Source organism: Amblyomma mixtum, chromosome 6, assembly GCF_055824585.1.
Source record: "Amblyomma mixtum isolate Tamu chromosome 6, ASM5582458v1, whole genome shotgun sequence".
NCBI classification, from domain to species: domain Eukaryota; kingdom Metazoa; phylum Arthropoda; class Arachnida; order Ixodida; family Ixodidae; genus Amblyomma; species Amblyomma mixtum.
In genome coordinates, this window is record NC_143017.1 from 17,158,946 (window position 1) to 17,180,288 (window position 21,343).

General features: G+C 47.4%; 1 protein-coding gene across 2 annotated transcripts in view; it reads left to right on the plus strand.

Moving 5' to 3' along the window:
* LOC149338296 (uncharacterized) overlaps window positions 1-21,027 on the plus strand; it is a 34,045-nt gene extending 13,018 nt beyond the window's left edge. For both annotated transcript variants that reach the window (XM_089547595.1, XM_089547594.1), the window contains exons 2-8: window positions 1,917-1,973; window positions 2,514-2,567; window positions 2,746-2,799; window positions 3,466-3,519; window positions 4,092-4,142; window positions 4,455-4,532; window positions 20,755-21,027. In XM_089547595.1, the coding sequence (XP_089403721.1) occupies window positions 1,967-1,973; window positions 2,514-2,567; window positions 2,746-2,799; window positions 3,466-3,519; window positions 4,092-4,142; window positions 4,455-4,532; window positions 20,755-20,813 (357 nt within the window). In that variant the 5' untranslated portion in view covers window positions 1,917-1,966 and the 3' untranslated portion in view covers window positions 20,814-21,027. The remainder of the gene's footprint in view (window positions 1-1,916; window positions 1,974-2,513; window positions 2,568-2,745; window positions 2,800-3,465; window positions 3,520-4,091; window positions 4,143-4,454; window positions 4,533-20,754) is intronic.
* Window positions 21,028-21,343: the final 316 nt, after the last annotated feature.

Below are 21,343 nucleotides of genomic sequence, written 5' to 3' on the forward strand. Positions count from 1 at the left end.
GCTCTGCATGGCTGTGATCATTCAAGATTAGTCCGGTCGCTTCCCACGTCACAAACAAAAATGATAACACCCCTTTCTTGAGTGCGAACGAACGGACACTACAATGATACGTGGCAATATATTCCTAATCACACCAATATTAGTTTTACAAAAAAAAAATGCCACGATTACGTTATTTCCTCATGCAGAACTTCAGCCCAGCTCATCAGCTGTTTCAGCTTTTAGATAGATTGAGGCAAGCAATGCGAGCAAGACATGTATGTACAGAGGGCAAAACACATGCCTAGAACAACCAAACTCTGTGTTCCGGAGCTCCCAAAGCCACTGCAATCAAAAGGCAAAAAATGACGATGAAATTCGATGAGTTTAACAGCCCATGTTTACATCTAGCCCGTTTTTAACCAAATCTAATCGCTAGTTATCGCGTGTCACGCCCGAAACACGCTCAGAGCGTGTTCTAGACATGCGTTTTGCCCTCGGTACAAATACAGACAGCTTTTTATTTTTCAGACATATGCCTTCTTCAAGAAACACTACACTAACAGTAAAGTTACACTTGACAGATATTCCATAGAAAAGAATTATTAAGGCGGAAGGCTTTATTGCCTCATCGTTGTAAGCAGGAGTGTCGACAGAAATTTCACGCTTTTCAATAGACCTCTCCTCGGGTACGTCACGCGAGGCGAGTGACGTCACGGTGATGACGTTTCCGGCTCACGCCGGGAACCCGATGGGCAAAACAGTCCTCCGTTTGCGAGCGATCCCGTATAGTTTTGCTGGGCGAGCAAGTAAGCTATCGCAGTGCGGGCGCCGGAAGCCGTGCCACGACTCTGTCTCGTGATGCCTACGAGCTGATGTGCCGCCGTGGGATGCACTAACCGTGCCAGGAAAGGCATCCGCTTTTTTCGTTTTCCGCGGGACGAGAATCTCCTGAAGGTGCACGCAATGCGTCGAGATAAATGGAAGCCGGCAGATAGGATACGCGGAGCGCACTTCATCTCTGGTGAGAAGCATTCCTTTCTTTCGCTTGCTGATTTTGAAGAGCTAGCGAGGTGAATGGCACTGTGAACTTTTTTTCTCGTCTTATCCACCAAAGCAGGCGCCCCGTCCTCGTTACCGGACCACCCGGACCGGGTGGCCAGCGTTTTCTTATTCAAGAAGAGCAATCCCAGCGCAGATATGAAGTGCGGTCGTTTTCAGCGGACAATGAAGCGAAAACGCCGTTCAGGTACAAAAGTCCTTCATTACGAAGGCTCTCCGTTGGATGCGTTTGCGCGTGCGCTTGTGGCCCGTGCAGAGCGCCGTGTTGTATTTATGGTAATTTTGTCCACATAAAGTAAGCAAATGACATTTGATGTACCAGTATGCGCTGCGTCCTTAATAACAGAAGTGGATTTATTTGTCACTCACGGAGGATGCGTTGTGGTGTGGCTGGCGGTCATGCTCGCACCACGGATGCAATAAGCTTTCTGCCAAAAAATTAAGGGCCAGTATGGTTTTCCCTATAAATTTCTTAACTGGGCTCCTCTATCCGCCTCCACCCCTTTAAATTTTCCATTGCTTAAGAAGCAACCCATATGCTTTTTTACAGGACTACAGCAGTTTGTGTTGACGACATCATTTGCTTTATTGCCTTCATATATCGCACAAATATTTAAGGAGATCCAGTTACGAATGGTACAACCTGCTTTTAAGCGACCATTAGTGCCATTCCATGTTAGCTACCACGCGTATTACATATGGCATCGGATAATCGAAGGACATTATTTTTGCATGCAGTGAATAAAGTTAGGCCTGCTTTTCTTGATGAATTTGCCCCCTTTAAGAGTGCTTACAGGTAAAGATATGCAGGTGCAGCTGTTGAAGTGTGCCTGTGTATACCTGTGTGACCGCTCACTATATTGTAACTGTTACAGAGACTAGGGACTTGGGCTTCACATCATCAACCAATCACCATGACCACACTATGGAAGGTAAGCTTTGAATACTAAGCTTAGTTGCAGATATGCTGGCAGAAGTGCTATGTGCTGCCCCTTTCTTAAGAATGTACAGCAAACACCTGACACTAAATGTGGTGTTGCGCTTGTTAACTTCATGTCTGTTATCAGGCCGACATGTCAAAAGATATTAGAGCTGCTGAACTATACATTTACATGTGTCTAATGACTGAGCTGCTCCACCATGTGTATTCATGTGTATGTCTGACGCTTGAAATAATAACCTGTTTTTACAGACAGTAGGCACATGGCACACATCTCAGCAGTGCCACGACAACAGTAATAAAACTAAGCCTTCAGCACTTGAATTAAGCTGCATAATACTGGTTGAAGTGTGGCGTGGAGCTGTTTTGTTGGTTACGTGGTACAGTCAACATTGTAAGCTAAATGCTACTTTGCATTTGATAAAATTGCCTCTTTGAAGTGTTCGGCTTAAGTGTTCAAAGATATATTTAGAGCTGCTGAACGATGTCTACACATACCTCTCTGATCAGGAAAAAATTTGACTTGTTACAGACAGTAGTCACTTGGCGCCACCCTCAACAGAGGACTGTGAGCCCAGTACTATAGGTAAGCTGCCACACCTGAGCTTAGCTACATGAGTTGCAGGTTATAGCAAGGTGTGGTGCCATTTTCATTTCAAGAAAGAACAAACTCTTGGGGATGTACGCAGTATTGCATTATATATGCAGGTGAAGATACCGCAGCATGCCTGCATGAGCACTTTATATTTTAACTCTTATTGCAGACAGTGTGCACTTGGACTTCACATCAGCTGATTGCTATGACCATGCTACAGAAGGTAAGCTTTGAGCACTTAAACTTAGCTTAGCTGGAAATATGTTGGCTTAAATGCTGTGTGCTGCCTTTTTCTTAAGAATGAGAACTGAACGAGGGTTGAGGGGAAGCCTCAGTTCACAAGCCGAGCCAGCGTTTTGACAACGGGACTTGTCTTTGCCTGGGCCCAGGTGAAGACAAGTCCCGTTGTCAAAACGCTGGCTCGGCTTGCGGACTGAGGCTTCCCCTCAACCCTCGTTCAGTTCTCTTTGATACTGTGTACTCATCTTCTTCACTTGTTCTACCTTTTTCTCAAAAAGTTAGGGCGAATGCTTTAAGCTATACGTGATGTCGCACTTGTTAACTTTACCTTTTGTGTGAGGCTGACATGCCAAAAGAGTATATTAGAGCTACTGTGAACCATACATGTGTGTGCGTGTGTGTGCCACCATTGAAAAATTTCATTCTTGTTACGACCACCGTGCTGGTTCAATGAAAAGGTGCTCAGCTGCTGCAGTCACACTTTGGTGAAGGGCAAATGCTGAAAACCAGTGTACTCTGCATTGTCAGTGCAAGTTACTGAACCCCAGGTGGTCGAAATTATCTGTTGTCCTCCACTACATCGTCCCTCTTAGCACAAGTCGGTCTAGGACGTTAAACCCCATAAACCTAAACCTAAGTCTTGTTACAGGCGGTGAGCACATGGAGGACACCTTCACTGCGCACCATGACCACATGATTGAAGGTAAGCCGTCAGCACTTGAACTAAGCTGCCCAGTATGCTGGTTGAAGTGGAGTGTGCTGTGATATCGTTGGGTGCAAGGTACAGCCAACACTTTTATTTAGTTGTTTATTTATTGATGCCGCATTGGGTGAGGGGGCTCCAAGGAAAACAAATATATGCAGAAATAATAAACCATGATACCAGTACAACGGACATGGTACAAGGCAAATCCTGGTACACAAAGTTGATCGAAAATGGAGTAAAGATGACATTTGAACAAAGTAATACAAAGTACAAATAGCGAAACACAAGTATGCAAAAAAGTGGTAGTCTAGCATAACCAAAAACGGTGGTACATCAGAAAACAATATTAAGAGCAAGTGAAACTGTACAACATTTAAAACAATGCTACAACAAAAAGTGCATTACAGGGCGTTTTTAACCTCTACAGGATCAGGACAAAAAGTGCCAAGTGCAGTGTTGCGCTCATTGAATTTGGCTGTTGAGTCAGGCTCATGTGTAAAAAAAAAGATGCAATTAGAGTTACTGATGCATGCCTCCAGATAACGGTTTGACCACTCCTTTCATTGCAGACGAGCCATCGGTTCCAACCACAACTCCAGGTCACGAGAATGGCTCAGAAGGTATTTTCCAGGACTTGAACTAGGTGTATCTTGTGCCTTGAGCCTGTACATCCTATTTTTTGCTTATTTTTGGGACCAGGATATTTTTCAGATTTTCCCTTGCATCCTGTGTTTTTCATGGACAGTGTTTCAGATTTTGGTTGAGCGTTTTGGTGGGATGAAGGCAAATGGAGTGGCATGCCTTTAGGATTATCTCTGTAGTGTTTTTGCTAATAACTTTTGTTACGTGAGCAGTGCCATAACGTGAGAAGTGCCTTTTGTAGTTGTTTATAAGCAATACATTCTTCTTACTCATACAGTATTTATTTGCAGTTTCAAGGATAGATGCTGCTGCTGCTGCTGCTGCTGCTGCACTCCTGGATTTGTCTACAAGACAGCCTGACATCGATGGTATGGCATCAGATATTTCATTACCAAAGCAGTATATTATGCGAAGCATACTAAAATAGCCCAACCCAGCTCCTCGAGCGCGGCGGTGTCGTTACCATTGACCTTTCGTGACCTCCATGTCATACCACGTGATGCGTGACGTCACAGCAGATGAAAAACGGGGGCCCAGCTCGCGCCGTCGCGCGAGGCGTCGCGACCAAGGAGGACCACGTCATGCGTGACGTAACGACATAGCAGAAACGGGGCCCCAGCTCCCGCCGTCGCGCGAGGCGTCGCGACCAATGTGTTTCCTGCTTCTGCCGCTAGGTGCGCTGTAGTGAACACGTTATGCTGGAGCGGCGGTATACAAGGGGGTGTGCCTGCCTCTGCTAGGCGTACACGGGATAGAGATGCCTCCTGGAGACAGGGCTGCTCGTTGGAATGAGAAGCAAAAGTTGCGGCGTGCTACAGAGACTGATGAAGAGCGTGAAGAACGTCTAGCCAAGCGGCGTGCTCGATATGCAACTCGGCGACAATATGCTTCGCATCTGACTAGGCTTAACCTAAGCTAAGCCTCAGCCATTTTTTGCACCAGACTCTTTGGGGGACTGAGCTAGTGAAGAGATTGAGTCAGAAGTGTTGTAAGCAAGAACAGCAGCAAACAAAGCAGAGATACCTTTTGCTTTTTAGATATGCAGTTAAAGCCTTAATGGCATTGTGCATTATTTTATTGCAGTCTGAAGATTGATATTAGAAACAGCATATGAAACATCGGTTCAAATGCTGTATTTGATCATTTCACCATAATTAATGCAAGCGCTTCCGCATAGTGCAGGGGCAAGATAATGAAACTTATCAGTGTGCACCTTGTTATACATTATACAAGATCCAGAATTTAACAGCATGAACTCATTTTGTTGCATTATTATCTTTTGATGCAAAACTGCATACAACAGCTGTCATCCACATTTGGGAATTTTACGTGGTGTCTAAGGTATTCAGTTGACATGCCATAAACTACACGCTAATGTGGCTCTAATAAGGTAAGCTGTAGTCTGATGCAAGTCTAAAAAAATGCATTTCCCTGAAAGGACTCCCTTTCAGGCGACCAATTTTTATGACTTCTCGGTTAATCTCCTTGGCCCTGTTGCATGACATTACAGGGAGTGGCAGATGAAAGGGCAATAACCATGATTTAATCGGATGAACCTCTGTCGTGAAAATCGCACCATGCTATTTGTGGGAGGTAGCAGTTAAGCTGCATTTGCCACTTTCTATTTGAATTGCGTCCGACTGCAGTGAGGTATCGCTGCAAGCACTGTTGGTGCTTTCAGTTTCTTTACTGCTTTTTTTCACACAATTTTGTCTAAATTTGCCATGTTTTCTAAAACAAAAGCAAGTCGGTGGATAGTCTTTAACTACTAGCTTTTCCTATCCAGAAGCGAAAGCTGGGCCCTCAAGCTCAAACATGCATTAACCAGAGCACAGTTGGAACACGAACCTGCATGCACACATGCAATACAAGTACCTTGAAAAATGTCACGAAGTATATAAAATAAAGAGGCAACTAGACATAATGCCCCAAGCAATGGCGTCACTACAGGAGCAAAACGCCACGCTAAAGAAAGGGCTACTGCCCGCCACATGGGGCTACCATGTCATAGCTGGCTCTTCAGAGAAAGTTAACTATTATACAGGGCTTCCCAATGAGGGAGCATTTCATTGGGTAGTAGCCCTTTTCAGGAATGCAGCCCAGGGTCTTGTCAAAGAGCCAATATCTCCAGAGGACCATGTACTCCTAGTGCTGATGAGACTGCGTCAGGATGTTCACCTCTGCTTCCTTGCGGATTTGTTTGGAATCGCAAAAACCCCGTTTCCAAACTGTTCGAGATTGGAGTCACAATATTGGTGGCCGAGCTGAAGGGCCTCATTGTGTGGCCAGATGAAGTCATTCCACACGTGGAAGCCAGTGCTGTTCCAACAGAAGGCCTTCAGGCGTGTCAGGGTGATAATAGACAGCACGGAGATTCGCCTTAAAAAGGCAAGTGCAACAACGGCGCAAAGTGCTACATGGTCCACCTACAAGAACTCGAACACGTTGAAGTTCTTTGTAGGCATAACTCCAAATGGATTAATCTCCTATATATCTGACTGCTGGGGTTGGAAAGTCAGTGATAAGCAGCTTGTTATCGAGTCTGATTTCACCACGAAATTAGAATATGGGGATGAGGTCATGGTGGACCGCGGCTTCAACGTTGGCCAGGAGCTGGCAGCTCTTGGTGTAGGACTAGTTGTGCCAGCCTACACTAAAGGAAAGCGGCAGCTTTCAGAAAGAGAGGTCAGAACTTCTCGGGAGATATCTCGCCGGCGCATAAGAGTTGAACAGGTGATAGGAAGAATGAAGAGGTATCACATACTGAGAAACGTTGTACCTTTCTTTATGAAGGACTACCTCGACAATATTATTGTCCTCATTCCTCCGCTAACAAATTTAATGCCAAGATACAATTAGTACTAGGTTTTGAGTGTGCATGAAGTGAAAAGAATAAAGTGATTTCAATCCAACTGTTTACTCTCTTCTGTAAGTGTCAGGATGACATGTGAGCAAAGGAAACATTTACTCTTTATAAACAAACATAAAACCATAGGACAAATCGCCAATCTCAATTCGAACAGCAGACACACCAAGTCATGACAACAAATTGCACAGCAACACTCACATAATGGACATAAAAATACTGCACTGTAGCAGAAGCTTGCATCGCTTCATTTCACCAGAAAAATTGTAAGCTGCTAGGCCAAAAACGTTCCATTCCCCACTGATTGCCAATTCAAGTTCCACAAGCACGCACACACAAAAAAGTCGTTGAAGGCAACACTCAAACTATGCTAAAAATACTGCGCTGTATCAGAAGCCTGGAGAGCTTAGTTTCAGGTGAATATCATGGTATGCTGCTTCACCAGAACCATTCCATTCAGCAATAATGTATAACAGTAGGTGCGTCGGAAGCACACCCGCCACTGCTCACTGGCTACAATGCACAGCTACTGACCCGAAACATGCGGGTTTGTTTCCGGCTGCAGCAGTCTCATTTCAGTGGAGGCAAAATGGCAGAGGCCCATATATTGTGCGATGTCGGTGCACATTAAAAACTCTAGGTGGTCAAAATTGTCCAGAGCCCTTCACTACAGCACCCCTCATAGCCTTAGTCGCTTTGGGACATTAAGCCCCTACAAACAATAAACCAACCACCAAACTGCTACAGGGCAGTGCACTGTGCGGTGCATGTTAAAGAGCCCCAGGTGGTCGAAATTATCCCCCTGAATCGTTTTGAAACATTAAATCTCATAAACCAAAAAACTGTGAAGTTAAAGGAGTACAGAAACGAAATTCTTGCTTGTGTGTTTTCTTCTTTCAAATGATATGTTACAATGCATGGTTCATCACATGATACCCACCTGCGACCCATAGAAAATTTAGTTGAATTTCTTCATAATGCTGTTTGGGCTTCATCAGTTGAATGACAGCTGTAACATGCAGTACGTGTTTAGGTAACGTGACACAAAGAGTATATAACAGATAATATATTGTTTGTTGTCATTAGCTACTAAAGCAGGCGGCGGGCTTATTATCTTTTTAGAAGTCGTAGGTAAATACCTTGCGGTGATCCATGCATTGTATTTTGCATCTACTGAAAGCAGAAAACACGCAAGTAAAATTAGATGCGTATAGCCCTGAAAAACTTGTGAAGTACATGTCTACTCATAATAATAACAATTTAGACATCGCCCCGCCGCGGTGGCTCAGTGGTTACGGCGCTCGGCTGCTGTCCCATAAGACGCGGGTTCATTCCTGGCTGCGGCGGCTGAATTTCGGTGGAGGCGAAGTTCTAGAGGCCCGTGGGCTGTGCAATGTCAGTGCACGTTAAAGAACCCCAGGTGGTCGAAATTTCCGCAGTCATTCACTACGGCGTTCCCTATAGCCTGGGTCGCTTTGGGACGTTAAACCCCAATAAACCAAACAATTTAGACATCTGCTTGTTTCCTTGTCAGCAGCTGTGGAAGTAGCGTGCCCCTGAAAAAGCCCTCTAAGGCTGGCATGTGTCGCTCAAGAAAATCCTCTTCTCTCTGGATGCGCACTATCACAAAACCCTTTTTAGTCCAACAGACAAAGTCACAAAAAGAAACATTGGCGCATGCCATCTCCGCTTGAACCTGATACATGTATTCATGGCTTTCTTTTAGCTGCATATTTTCATTAAGATAAAAGGTCTTGTCAACCACTTCATTAATGAGGCAGTACCTGTATTTGTATGGGTATTTCACTTCAAGTACTCCTACGCCACAGCAACTGCAGCTAACTAAGCCATCAGGGCTGGCTGCAAGATAATAACATTTGCTTGCTATGTAAAAGTCAGCGGCAGAGCGCTTAAACTCAGTGTGGTGCTGTTCCTGATATCCTATGTGTTGCTCCCGCGCCTGCTCTTCATGATCAATTCCGTATTTCATAGCCGCAGCTTTCCTCCCACGTGATTCGTACGCCACGAGTGGCGACATTGCCACATTGATCCGCCCACGCCTCTGCTCATACCATAGGAGGCAGTCGCGCTGCAGCCGTGTAGCAGCTTCCACCGCAACAATTTGCTCATTGGTCATGGAGCCTCCCACTATACTGCTGATCTTTTGCTCCTTCTCCTGGCTGCTTCTGCTCTCCCATGAGCTGTCGAAAAGCTCAAAGAAGCTCTGTGGCAAGTTTGATACGCTCTCACACTCCTGGCTTCCACAGCTTGCTTCCTTGTCAGCATACTTGGAGTATGCAGTAAATATGGCTGCATGCGGCAAAACAGCTTGCAGTGAGTCAAGCACGTCGGGGTACTTGGCTTGCGCGGGGCTAGTGGTTGTGTCCGCTTGCGCTTCATGCCTTGTGATGGCTTCCCATGTTTATGCTTAACAACCAAAAGATCACAGATCCGCAGGGTTCCACCTTGAATGGACAGTTAAAGAATAAACCATTACAAATCTGAGCTTGCTGCAAAGCACACTTGGTAGCTATTGCAGGTCTACTGAATGCTATCGCACTCCTGCTTGATCCTTTATAGCCTGTAGTATTGTATATATGAACAAACAAACTATAGCATGTATATTCCTCTATATTGCTCTCGCATCACCTTGAGCAAAACATCTATTGCAGCAGAAAATACTCTTCCATATACCTCAGAATAACCCCGTCCCGCTACAGCTGCAGCCACTTTACCTCGCAAACTTCCAAATTTCATGTGCCCATTGCAATGTTTCCCTTTTATTGGCGTGCGCTCTAGTTTATCTTCTTTTGAAACACATGCTCTGCTCATGCTGAATTCTTCTAGAATCCAATTAGCTTATCATTAACTGGACCTATTGAGTTATCTGCGGGTTTACATGAGCCCAACAGAGGTTGGTCAAGTTTGGTATTCAAGAGCGACTTTGAAAAGGCAAGCTGTGACTCGACCTATAACCTTTTCCTCGATGTTTTTCCACTTTCCCTCAAAAATGGGACTGAACTCAACCTCTGTCAAGCTCATGTATATATGGCTTATGTTAATGATAAATGACAACCAGCAAGCTATGTTGTGAGATGATTTACACTAGAACTAGGGTAGTGGAAACCAAACAGATAAAGGGAAGAAAAAAAAACTATTACATACACTTTCCCGAAACTTGTTGTTCCATTCACACAGCTGTGATGTAGTGGACCGAGCGAAGCCAGAGGAAACGAGCAGTTCCACCTTGAAGAGCAGTGCAGCCACATGGGTGCTAACTTCTCCTAAACTAAAAGATACGTTTGTAACGGCTAAATTTAAGCGTTACCAGAGCGCACACACTTTGAAACTAAAATAAAATACCAATCCAGCTACCCACAAGTGGCACATATTCAGCCACTAAAATATCAGAACCTCGATAAAAAATTTTGAAGTCCGATGTGCACACGCACGGTAGCGGGGTATCAACATCTTAGTTGTTGCAAAACTGGTAGTATGGGACAAGAAAGCTTAAAGTAGGTTAGCTGTGCAGGGTTTGAACTCAGGCGATACATGGGATGTGAGGGGCGTCGCGGTGCTCGGAACCGGAGCAATTTCAGCCGCCTAAGGACCCTTTTAACAGACCCGACACCGCACGGTCATGAGCGTTTTTTTTTTCGCAGTGGCTCTGAGCAGTGACCGCGCAGAGGGCACAACAGTTAGAGCAGATTCTCCCCCAACGAAGCGACAGTCAGCGTTCTCAGCTTCAGCCCCATCGACAAGCGGCCGAGATCGAATCAGCGATGCCATGGCAGCGGCGGTTGCGATACAAAACCGGATAACACAATCAAAATATAAGACCTCGCATGCACTAACACAATCAAAATATATGACATCCTACGCACTGCATTATTGTACGCTGATTTCACCCGTGAACAGTATTCTGACGTGACGGTTAGCGTGTAATGCATTTCGAACCTACCGCATGCAATTATCTTTGTGCTGATCAAGGTAGCGCGTTAAAACGCTGTTGTTCGACATCCCGCCGAACACTTGAACTTACCCGGCCATGCATGTGCAGTGAGCTGCCTGTACGCTTCCTTCTTCTCGCAAAAGCGTCCACGCTTCGTACGGCTCGCCGGTGGTCCTCTGCGACGGGGTCACATTTGCTTTTGAAAAGCAGCACTCTAAACCAAAGTCGGCTGCCAAAACTTGGCGCACGTGCCCTTCCGCTGCAAGAACGTACGCTTTCAGCGAACGGTAGCACTTCATGCTCTCAGTAGTGTAAGGGCCGGGCGTCTGAACGAGATAAACGTATATGTCGCTAAAGCGCACCTTTGGCGACAATTTCGGGTCGTTTCTCTAGTCCTTCAAAACGAAGGGGTCAGGGTACTGTTTCCCGTCGACTTTCAACTTTTCAACATATCGCTGCCGGGCCATTTCAGGCAGTGACTTCGCGCACTCTGACAGCTCCATCGCTTCCGAGGCACGTACGATAGCGTTGGATGCCAGCCGAAGAGAGAGCGTTTTGCCCATCGCCACTAAGGAGAGCTCTGCAGTCGCTGCACGTGCGTTCCGTGACGTCACGTTGTTTACTCGAGGGAGAGGTCTATTGGTCGAAATGGTCGTGACGTCACAGTGCGCGAATTTCAAATGGGGCCAATTGTACTTTGCCTACCAATGCAACCAATTAAAGGGATAGTATAGTGATGCTCCAAGTAAGTGGGACAGAGTTTAGTTAATTAGTTAGTTCACCAATTAGCCTAATTAACCTCCCTAGCCCGTCCAGATAAATAAATAAAACCGAGTAGAAAATTGGTCGAGTTGAGGAATCGAACCAGGGTCTCCTGAGTGCGAGACGAGCACGCTAACAACTCTGCCATGCCAGCTCTATGGTTTGGAATTAACAAAGGCGCGTTTAGTGGATACTGTGTCTTTTTCACTCCCATCTTCCTCCCTTCCCTTACGGCGAGGTTCAGGTGTCCACTAATGATGATGATGATGAAAACTTTATTTGTATCAAGGGAGTTTTGGACACGTCGGTCCTTGGGCCCCCGCACGGCCCCATTGCACTCAAACGTTCATGTCCCGGAGGCTCATGACGCTGCTAGCCCGGCCGGTGGCGATGGCTTGCTTGGCCGGGTCCTCGGAGCGCAGTAGGGTCTCCCAAGCCTCCCAAGTGGTAAGGTGCTCCAGGCCCCGCGGGGGAGGATCCGCCGGGCAGAGGAAAAGAATATGGTCGAGAGTGGCTTTGGGGTGGTGGCAGAGGGTACAGGAAGGGTTCGTGTGGACTGGGTGATATCGCGAGCGTATATAAGGGGAGGGCAAAGTGCGTGTTTGGAGCCGCCTCCAAAGTGTCTGATGGTAATTGTCGAGGGAAGGATGAGGTGGGGGGTAGAGCCGACGCTCGGCTTTGTAGGCCTGCGTCATTTCACTGAATGAGTGCATGCGCTCCCGCGAGAACCCCAGGTCGGAGGCCGCCGGTGCCCGGTTGAGAGAAGCTCGGGCTAAAGCGTTGGCGGCCTCGTTTCCGGGATTCCCGGAGTGGGCAGGCACCCATATCAGCTCCACATGGCGGGGCGGGTGCGCGGCGAGGGAGTCCAGCATGCGAAATGCAGGGACGTGAACTCTCCCGCGAGCAAAATTTAGTATGGTAGTTTTGGAATCTGACAGTATATATCGGGCCTCCGTGCGGGTGATGGCCAGGGCAATGGCGGCCTCTTCGGCCTCCTCCGAAGTGGCAGTAGGGGTTATGTGAAGGGTGGAAATGGGTTGGAGGGAGGGGTTCGTGATGGTTACAACCGCGTCCTCGCCCGTGCATGCGGCATCCACCCAAACGGCATACGGTTCCGTGCCATAGTATTTGTGGAGTGCCCGTGCGCGAGCTCTGCGGCGGGGTTCGTGGTAGGTGGGATGCATGTTTTTGGGGAGAGGTTTAATAAATAAATCGCGGTGAATGAGGCGGGGGACCTGGAGCTGTGTGGGATCGGTAACTGGTAGGCGTATACCGAGGGTGTGTAGGATGTGTCTCCCGGGGGTGGTTCTCGCGAGACGTATGTATTGTGTCTGTCGGTGGGCCTCAATAAGCTCCCCTATCGTATTGTGCAGGCCTAGTTGAAGGAGTTTTTCGGTTGAGGTATTTAGGGGTAGGTGTAATGCTGTCTTAAGTGCTGTTCGAATCATGGCATCCAGGGTGGAGATTTCCCCGGCCTGGAGTTTCAGGTAGGGGAGCGTGAAGATAAAGCGGCTGAGGACGAAGGCATGAATGAGACGACATAGGTCATGCTCCTTCATGCCCCGGTGGTGTGCAGAAACGCGGCGGATTAGGTGTGATATCGACACAGTTGTCTGCTTGAGTTTCCGTATGGTGAGTGTGTTTTCCCCGTTGTTCTGGATGTGGAGGCCAAGTACCCGGAGAGTGTTTACCTCCGGGATGGGCCGGTTTTCCAGTGTCACGGTGATGGGGGCTGTGGGGCAGTTTCGTGTTGTGGGGCGGATTATGAGGAGCTCCGACTTCTCCTGTGAGCAGGAGAGTCCGATACTCCGCGCATGCGTTTGGGTGAGGATAGCCGCGGACTGTAGGGTGTTCTCTATGTCCCCATCACTGCCATGGGTGGTCCATAGCGTGATATCATCGGCATAGAGTGTATGCCGAAGGTGAGGTATGGTTTGTAGCTTGTGGGCAAGGGGAATGAGAGTGACATTGAAGAGGAAAGGGGAGAGGCCGGACCCCTGGGGGGTTCCGACCCCACTAAGGGTGTATGGGGGGGAGATGTGGGGACCGAAGTGAATTTCGGCCGTGCGGTTAGTAAGGAATGTTTGAATATAGGTGTACATACGTTCACCTATGTTCAAGGGGGAGAGAGCCGCCATGATCGTTTGATGGTCCAGGCGATCAAAGGCCTTGGAGAGATCCAAGGCTAAGACAGCTTTTGTGTGACCCGGAATGAGGGGGTCGAAAATGTCCTGCGTGAGTTGGAGCATGGCGTCCTGTGCTGACAGATGGGGACGGAAGCCCACCATGCTGTGCGGGTAGAGGTCTTGCTCCGCCATGTGTTGGGGGAGTCGAGCGAGTGCGACGTGTTGGAAAAGCTTGCCTAGGCATGAGGTTAGTGAAATGGGACGGAGATTTGAGGGTGTAAGTGGTTTGTGGGGCTTTGGTATGGATATGATTTTGGCGTGACGCCAGGATTGGGGAAGAGTGCCCTCCTGCCAGCATTTGTTGAAGTACTCCGTGAGCTGGGCGATCGATTGATCGTCCAAATTGCGGAGCATGGCATTAGAGATCCGGTAACTCCTGGGGTGGAGTTAGAACGGAGAGTCAGGAGGGCCGCTCTGACTTCTGTCTCCGTGATCTCTGCGTCGAGGTTGGCATTCGGGGCGCCTGTATAGGGGGGCAGGGGGTTTGAGGTACCGGGAGTTGTATATGTGTTTCTAAGTATATTAATGAGTGCGTCAGGAGAAAGGCCGGTCTTGTGTATAAGGCGTGTGACGTGGTGTTGTGTGGCTGTTTTGGATTGCGTGGGGTCAATTAGGTGACGGAGGAGTTGCCAGCTACGTTTGGAGGACAGATTGCCAGCCAAACTGTCGCAAATCTGGCCCCAGTTTGATCGGCAGAGCTCCTCAGCGTGCTCAGTAATTTGTGTTTGCAGCGCGGCCAGCCGCTTTTTAAGGGTCCGATTGAGCTTTTGCCCCTTCCAGCGCTCTAGGATGCTATGGTGGGCCTCCCAAAGGTGGGCCAGGCGAGTGTCCACTGAGATATGCGAGACAGACACATTTCCTTTCCTCAAAAACCAATTTACCGACGAGCAAGGCGTGGAGCCGAACGGGCGATGTCGTTCTGTGGACTCCCTGGCAGCGTTGCAAGACGCCGTCGCGTTCCTTTCTTAGAGGCGATGCTTAACATATTAACCACACATCAGTGACACAGCCTATGAAGACGGCACAGTGGGGGCCGCCGCCACTATCCGAACTAATTCGCCTGCAGAGGCGGAAGGAGCCGCCATCGCACTTGCTCTGGCCCACTCCATCATTTGCAAAAACATAACCGAAATTTGCACAGATTCACAGGCCGCGTACCGCCATTACCTAAAGGGCGTGGCGACTCCGGCAACACAGCGTATTCTTACCACGGCCACCTCTCTCGACCGAACGGTTACTCTGTCGTGGGTACCTGGGCATGCCTCGATCCCCGGTAATGAGCGCGTTCATGCGCTGGCGCGAGAACTCTCCTCCCGAACCCCGGAGGATCAGGCACCCAACCCTGCGCAAGAAGCCCCATCGGTCCTCTCTACATATCACCAAATCACCACATTTTACAAATTCAGCCGCATGACACTACCACCACCCCACAGTAACTTGCCGCCCTTATCCAGCGCCACATGGCGGCAATTACAGACAGGCTGCTTTATTTCACCCCACCGTCTCTCATACTTTCACCCCACCTTTCCTCCTGATTGTAACACCTGTGGCGTGCCCAAATCCACACTTTTCCACTACCTTTGGGAATGTCCTTCCCCAAAAGCAGTACCCCCCATCCCCAATCCCACTCATTCTTCCTGGGAGGCTGCTTTACGGACCGCTCAGCCCGCCGGCCAGAAATGGCTAGTGGACCGGGCTTTACGTGAAGCACAAGCCCGTGGACTCCTGCACCAGTAGGGGACCACCCTGGAAGATTTTTTTTTTGTGTGTAATAAAGTTGTTTCCATCCATCCATCCAATGACACAAGCAGCAACACCGCGCTTAAGGCTTTCGCCTCACCGCACTTTAGGTAATCAATGTGCCGCCCTGAATCTTTTTTGCACTTAAAGTGCACTACGACAAGAGACAGAGGCAAACAAACAAAACACAATTTCTCATTGAAGCTTAAACGGCGGCTCGGGTGGTCAACGCCCTTCTTATATAGACTCGCTCCGCGTCTGTCTGCTTTTCGCGCCAAGGCAGGAGTGCACATACACACAGTGTCGGCTCTCCAGTCTGGTCCATCTCGCGCTGGGTGCGCGTCCTTATTGGTCAAAGGCCAGGAGTGGCTTCGAGGAGCATCTGGAACTTTCTGTCGTGGCGCCACCGCCGTCGCGCGAGAGAAGAGATGAAGGGCATCTCTTATCGCACGCAAGGCTACGGCCTCTCCGTCAACACCGCGTAGAAACGGAAAGTTTAGAACTATCGACGCCAATCCCCCCGCGCGCCGGGTCAGCGAGCGCTGGGAGAGGGGGCAGCCACACACACTAGGCTAGTCGCCCTCCAGGGTTTCCTTCTCCCCCGTTTTACGACGCGCGCCGGCGAGAGCCATCAGCGTGGCGCTGTTTTTTTTTATTTCTTGGAGGGGAGGAGATTGCGCTTTTACCCTCTCTTGGTTACAACGGACAACGACGACGCCGCGAAACGTAGAAACGCAGAAACGGTCGAAACAGCATTCGACATCTGGCACGCCTGGCATGCTAAGTATCCGTAGCAATTTTTTATATATAATACAAACACCACCACCTCTACCTGCAGTGCGATCTTTTAGAAGTGCATGATAAATAGGGAGCACAAATTCGCTGCAAAACTTCCATCGTGTAGCCACGTTTCAGTTAAAACAATGGAGACACTCGAGCTCTGTAACATTGTTGACAACTCTTCGGCAGTTTGTATTTAGAATTTTCAATCATATAGACTCAGGTTCTATATGCCATTTAATTGGTTTATGGTTTATGGGGTTCAACGTCCCAAAGCGACTGAGGCTATGAGAGACGCCGTAGTGAAGGGCTCCGGAAATTTCGACCGCCTGGGGTTCTTTAACGTGCACTGACATCGCACAGTACACTGGCCTCTAGAATTTCTCCTCCAAAGAAATTCCAGCCGCCGCGGCCGGGATCGAACCCGCGTCTTTCGGGTCAGCAGCCGAGCACCATAACTGCTGGGCCACCGCGGCGTATGCCATTTAATTGTCTTTGGTGTCAGTACCATCTGTTCTCCTTTCTCCCTATCGCAGGAAAACACGACTCTGTCTAGGATGAGTTTCTCAGATACCCACTTTATTTGAAATATCTTACAGGCCCATTGGGCATTGTGTAAGGGGGGCGTAAAAATACTGTAAAGTGCATTAATAGCCGAAGGAAACAAAAGGGAAACATACGATCATGATAAACAAATAAATCAACAATACGGTGCATTCATTTCATTTCATTTATTGGTTTTGTTTGGCCAGTACAGAGACTGCAAAATAACCAAAGGAAACAAAAGGGAAACATACAGTCATAATAACCATTATATCAAGAAATTAGAGAAGTAAAAACGACCCAGAGATAACAGCAGGAAACAAAAGAATACGCGGCACAATTTAATGCACAACAATAAAGGATAATGTGCTCCCGGAACGTTGTAGCGATGAGTAACATAACGCGATTAAGGCAACCACGGAAACATAACAGGAACATATAAGTAAGAACACATCAAAAGGGAACGCCAGTAGCGGCAAAGTAATGTACAAAAATTAAGAAATAAAAAAGACTTGAACGGAGGCGTGCTAAATGACGGTTTCAGTGAAGCGTGTGAGACGCGGAAGCGATGTTGTCTAATCTAATGGCTCGCTGTAGTGCAGATGAACTAAAAGCATATGAATCACCATATATCCTTGCGAAACTTATTAATATATAATCTTTTCGACGTGCAGAATGAGACATCGAGATGAAATGAACTAGTTCTATTAGAGTGTACATATTTGTGAAATAGTGTTGCAACAATGTCGCGCCGTTTGCTTAATGATTGTAGAGAAAGATCGGTTTTAATCTGAGTGACGCTTGAGCAGTAGTTATAGCTTCGTGAAATGAATCGCGCTGCCCTTTTTTGATAGATTCAAATGCGGTGAGCATGTCCATATGATAGGGAGACCAAATGGAAGAAGTAAATTCAAGTTTCGGGCGAAGAAAAGTGCCGTATGCTAGTTTTCGAATACTAGATGGTGAATTTCGCAGATTACGACGTTGGTAGCCTAATGACTTTGAAGGGACGGCGCATATGGATGTCATATGGAATGACCATGAAAGATCTGAAGAAAGGTTAACGCCAGGGTATCTTTAATGTGACACGTGAGAGTGTAGATCATTCTGAATACTGTATGTATAGTAGCTGGACTTGCTATTTTTACGGGTGAAAGAGATAGCTTTGCACTTTGATACATTAAGAGTCATTAACCATGAGTTTCACCAGTCGTTAATAATCTTAAGTAATCTTAATAACCTTAATAATCTTAATAACTTCAGCGCCTTTTCCTTCAGCTGCGCCGTCCCTCAAAAGTCTGTCCACTTCACGAATTCGCTTTGAGATGTCTTCTGGCAAAGACTGCGGAGAGCCTTCTAACATGTGGGCTACGGCTAATATGGACGTTTTTCCTCTTTCGTTGAGAAATCTGGCTATAACAGGCCGTGATTTCTTCTCTGATTTGCTCCCAAGTCTGCGATGTCGTTCTACATTCGTAGAATTTCTGTGTTATTACATCTTTCTTTCGCTTTTCTGTCACGATCCTCAAATGGTTGTTTTTTTTTAGTCTTCTATCCATAGACGATTACAGTTTTGCTCTGGCGTCGGTTTTCTGAATTCTCTACTTTATCCGACAGAAAATATATCCTACTATAGAAATCTACGATTGTTTTTTTCGAATTTGCTTACTTGTGTTTTTAGTGCACCAAGTCTGCAGTTCAATAACTTCTATTTTGATGATGCGGGCTGCTATTTGATTTTTGATTTCGTTTTGTGAGGTGGCTATTCCTTGTAGAGTTTATTGAGATATTTTGTTTTTCCCATCGAGCCGTTCTGACAGCAACTTTTTTCAGTGGGCCCCGATGTCAACGGAAACCAGTATGTTAGTAGGCAAAGAGACTACATGCGTCAAATTGCATCTAACGCACAGTGAGCAGGGCAGCAGCAACAAAAACCGGTCATCGCTACGATAGCAATAAGTGGGAACGTTCTTACTAACACGTACGACGAGGCAGAAATACGTGATAAAATGCGTAATGATGTAAGCCAGCGTCTTTTGGAAACTGGAGCAGACGGTTCCGCGCAAGTGAGGGAGGCGGCCCGCGTTGCTCCGACTCCCCTTTGTTAGTTTGGCTTGCAGGGATAATGGGATTCAAACGAAGTGGTCATCAGAGGCTGATTTTGCGAGGTTTCTTCTGAATATGTCACCTTTTATGATTTTTTTCTTCAAGTTTTGAAGAGCAAAATAGATGTATCAGTTAAATTTGCCTTCGAATAAGGCTACTTACTAGCTAAGAACCTGCAAAACGTCGTCGCATTGAATCATCAATCTGCATGTAGTCAACACAGTTCAGAGGTCAACTCAACCATCTGCATGATTCTTTTACGGAACAAACCGGCTTCAGACGTGTCACAGCTGTACACCCCTGACCAGTGCGGCAACGAACTGTTTGGAAGAGAAATTTCCCATTACTGCATAGAATGCTCTGCATAAAAAAGGATCCCAGAGAATGTTGGAAGAGTGGGTGTTAACTACGCAGAAGTAGTTATATTTGGCCGGTGGGCCTCTGTGCTGCTGCAATACCTGAATAAAAAAATTGGGGTCTTGTGAAGACTTCTTGCTTTCGAACAACAAATGCCGCATGATTCCACTGAATTCGGCAACCCTGATACTACGAAGGAACGCTAAATAATCGATGTCCTTTTTGAGCGCCGCCAGTGACATGGGGAACACAGCAGTCAGTAATAACTTTTTCGATTTTCGTGTTGTTAGAGCGAATGCACCATGCATAATGCACAATCAAAAGTGCCAGAATAGTGTTGATATGAGTGAAACAACTATGTACTGCCTTTTTCCAGTTCAGTACCACTATTTGGAGTCGCCACGCAACAACATACAAACCACGCATAGCGCGCCGTACGCGACCGGCGCGTGGGATTCAGCATGCCACTTCGAGGGGAAAACGGCAGTGTGTGGTGGTACAAAGTGTGCCCCCACCAAGGACGTTATATAATACTGCTGGAGTGGAAGTGGCGCTCAAGCGCTGAAGCCGAGGCGCCACCATCTTGCCCAGGGCAGAAAGCACGCGCACGTCATAGCGCACGCACAGCATTGCGTACTAGTGCAGGTTGCATGCGCTATTGTTGTAGCCTGCCTAAAGGTGATGGTGGGCTCGCGCGTCGCGTTCGGCTCCGCCAATCGCGGGAAGCAGGCGCCGGGAATAACTTTTCATGTGTGAGTACACCGAACACATTTCACGACCTGCTCGCGAGCAAGGGGAGCCTCAGATGAGAGCCATTAACGCTATCGCATCATAGCCTTAATCTTTCGCACGAATCCGTAGGAGCCCTAGATGGCATCCTTAAAGATATACCTGAGGATGTATACTCTACACGGACTTTGTTCGTGAATCACGGGTTTCCCAAAGATGTCGCCCAGCGTGCAGCCTGGGAGCGCGCAGTGCGGCGATTTGGCTGGACACCGAAGAAAACTGATGATCTGTGCTCTGTTCATTTCGAAGCTAACTGTTTCGATAGAACAGGACTAACAACGAGGCTGCGAGCAGGCAGCATTCCCACAATATTTCCGGAGTTCCCAGCCTATCTTCGGCAGCCAGTAAGTACAAATATTATTTTGAATTAGATCCACTTCTTAGCCCGAAAAGTGCTGTTACATCAGCCTCACAGCTGTCTCATTACTTCTTTTTTAATTACTTTACACGGCTGTAAATATGGAGAGAGAGATCTAACGTTGTCGAACGTACTTTTTTTTTTCTGACAGCAAAAATGAAAGCGAGCTCCTCCAAAGTCCCGGGCACCGACTCCATCACCTCTACCTGAAGTTTACGAAGAAACAACAGAGGTCATCTCAAAGCCATCTTCTCCGACGAAAGAATGGTACGAGAAGAAGGCACACCAGTCAGCTGATAAGGTTCAACAGTTGAAGAAAAAAGTGAAAATACCGCAGCAGTCCAAACGCAGGCTATCAAAGTGATGTGGCGATTCCAAGAACTTTATCGATGCACTGAAGAAACAAAAACTGTTATCAGACAAAGGCCTCGAGGTTTTTGAAGCTACCTTTTCGCATGATTTTCAGCAGCTTCTTGCACGAGCCCAGGAGAAAACGCACGCTTAGTATCCTCCGGAACTTGGTGCGTTCGCCCTAACGCTGCACTACTACTGCCCAGCTGCGTATGACTCTGTGTGACTGAAATTCAATACCTATTTCCATCTCAACGTACGCTGCGCAAATGGTACAGGTATGGTAATGGCGAACCAGGTTTTACCTATGAAGCTTTTGCCTTCCTGAAGAATGTAGTGCAGAGCCGAGAGAAGCCACTGCTCGCTGCACTAATGATGGCTATTAAAAT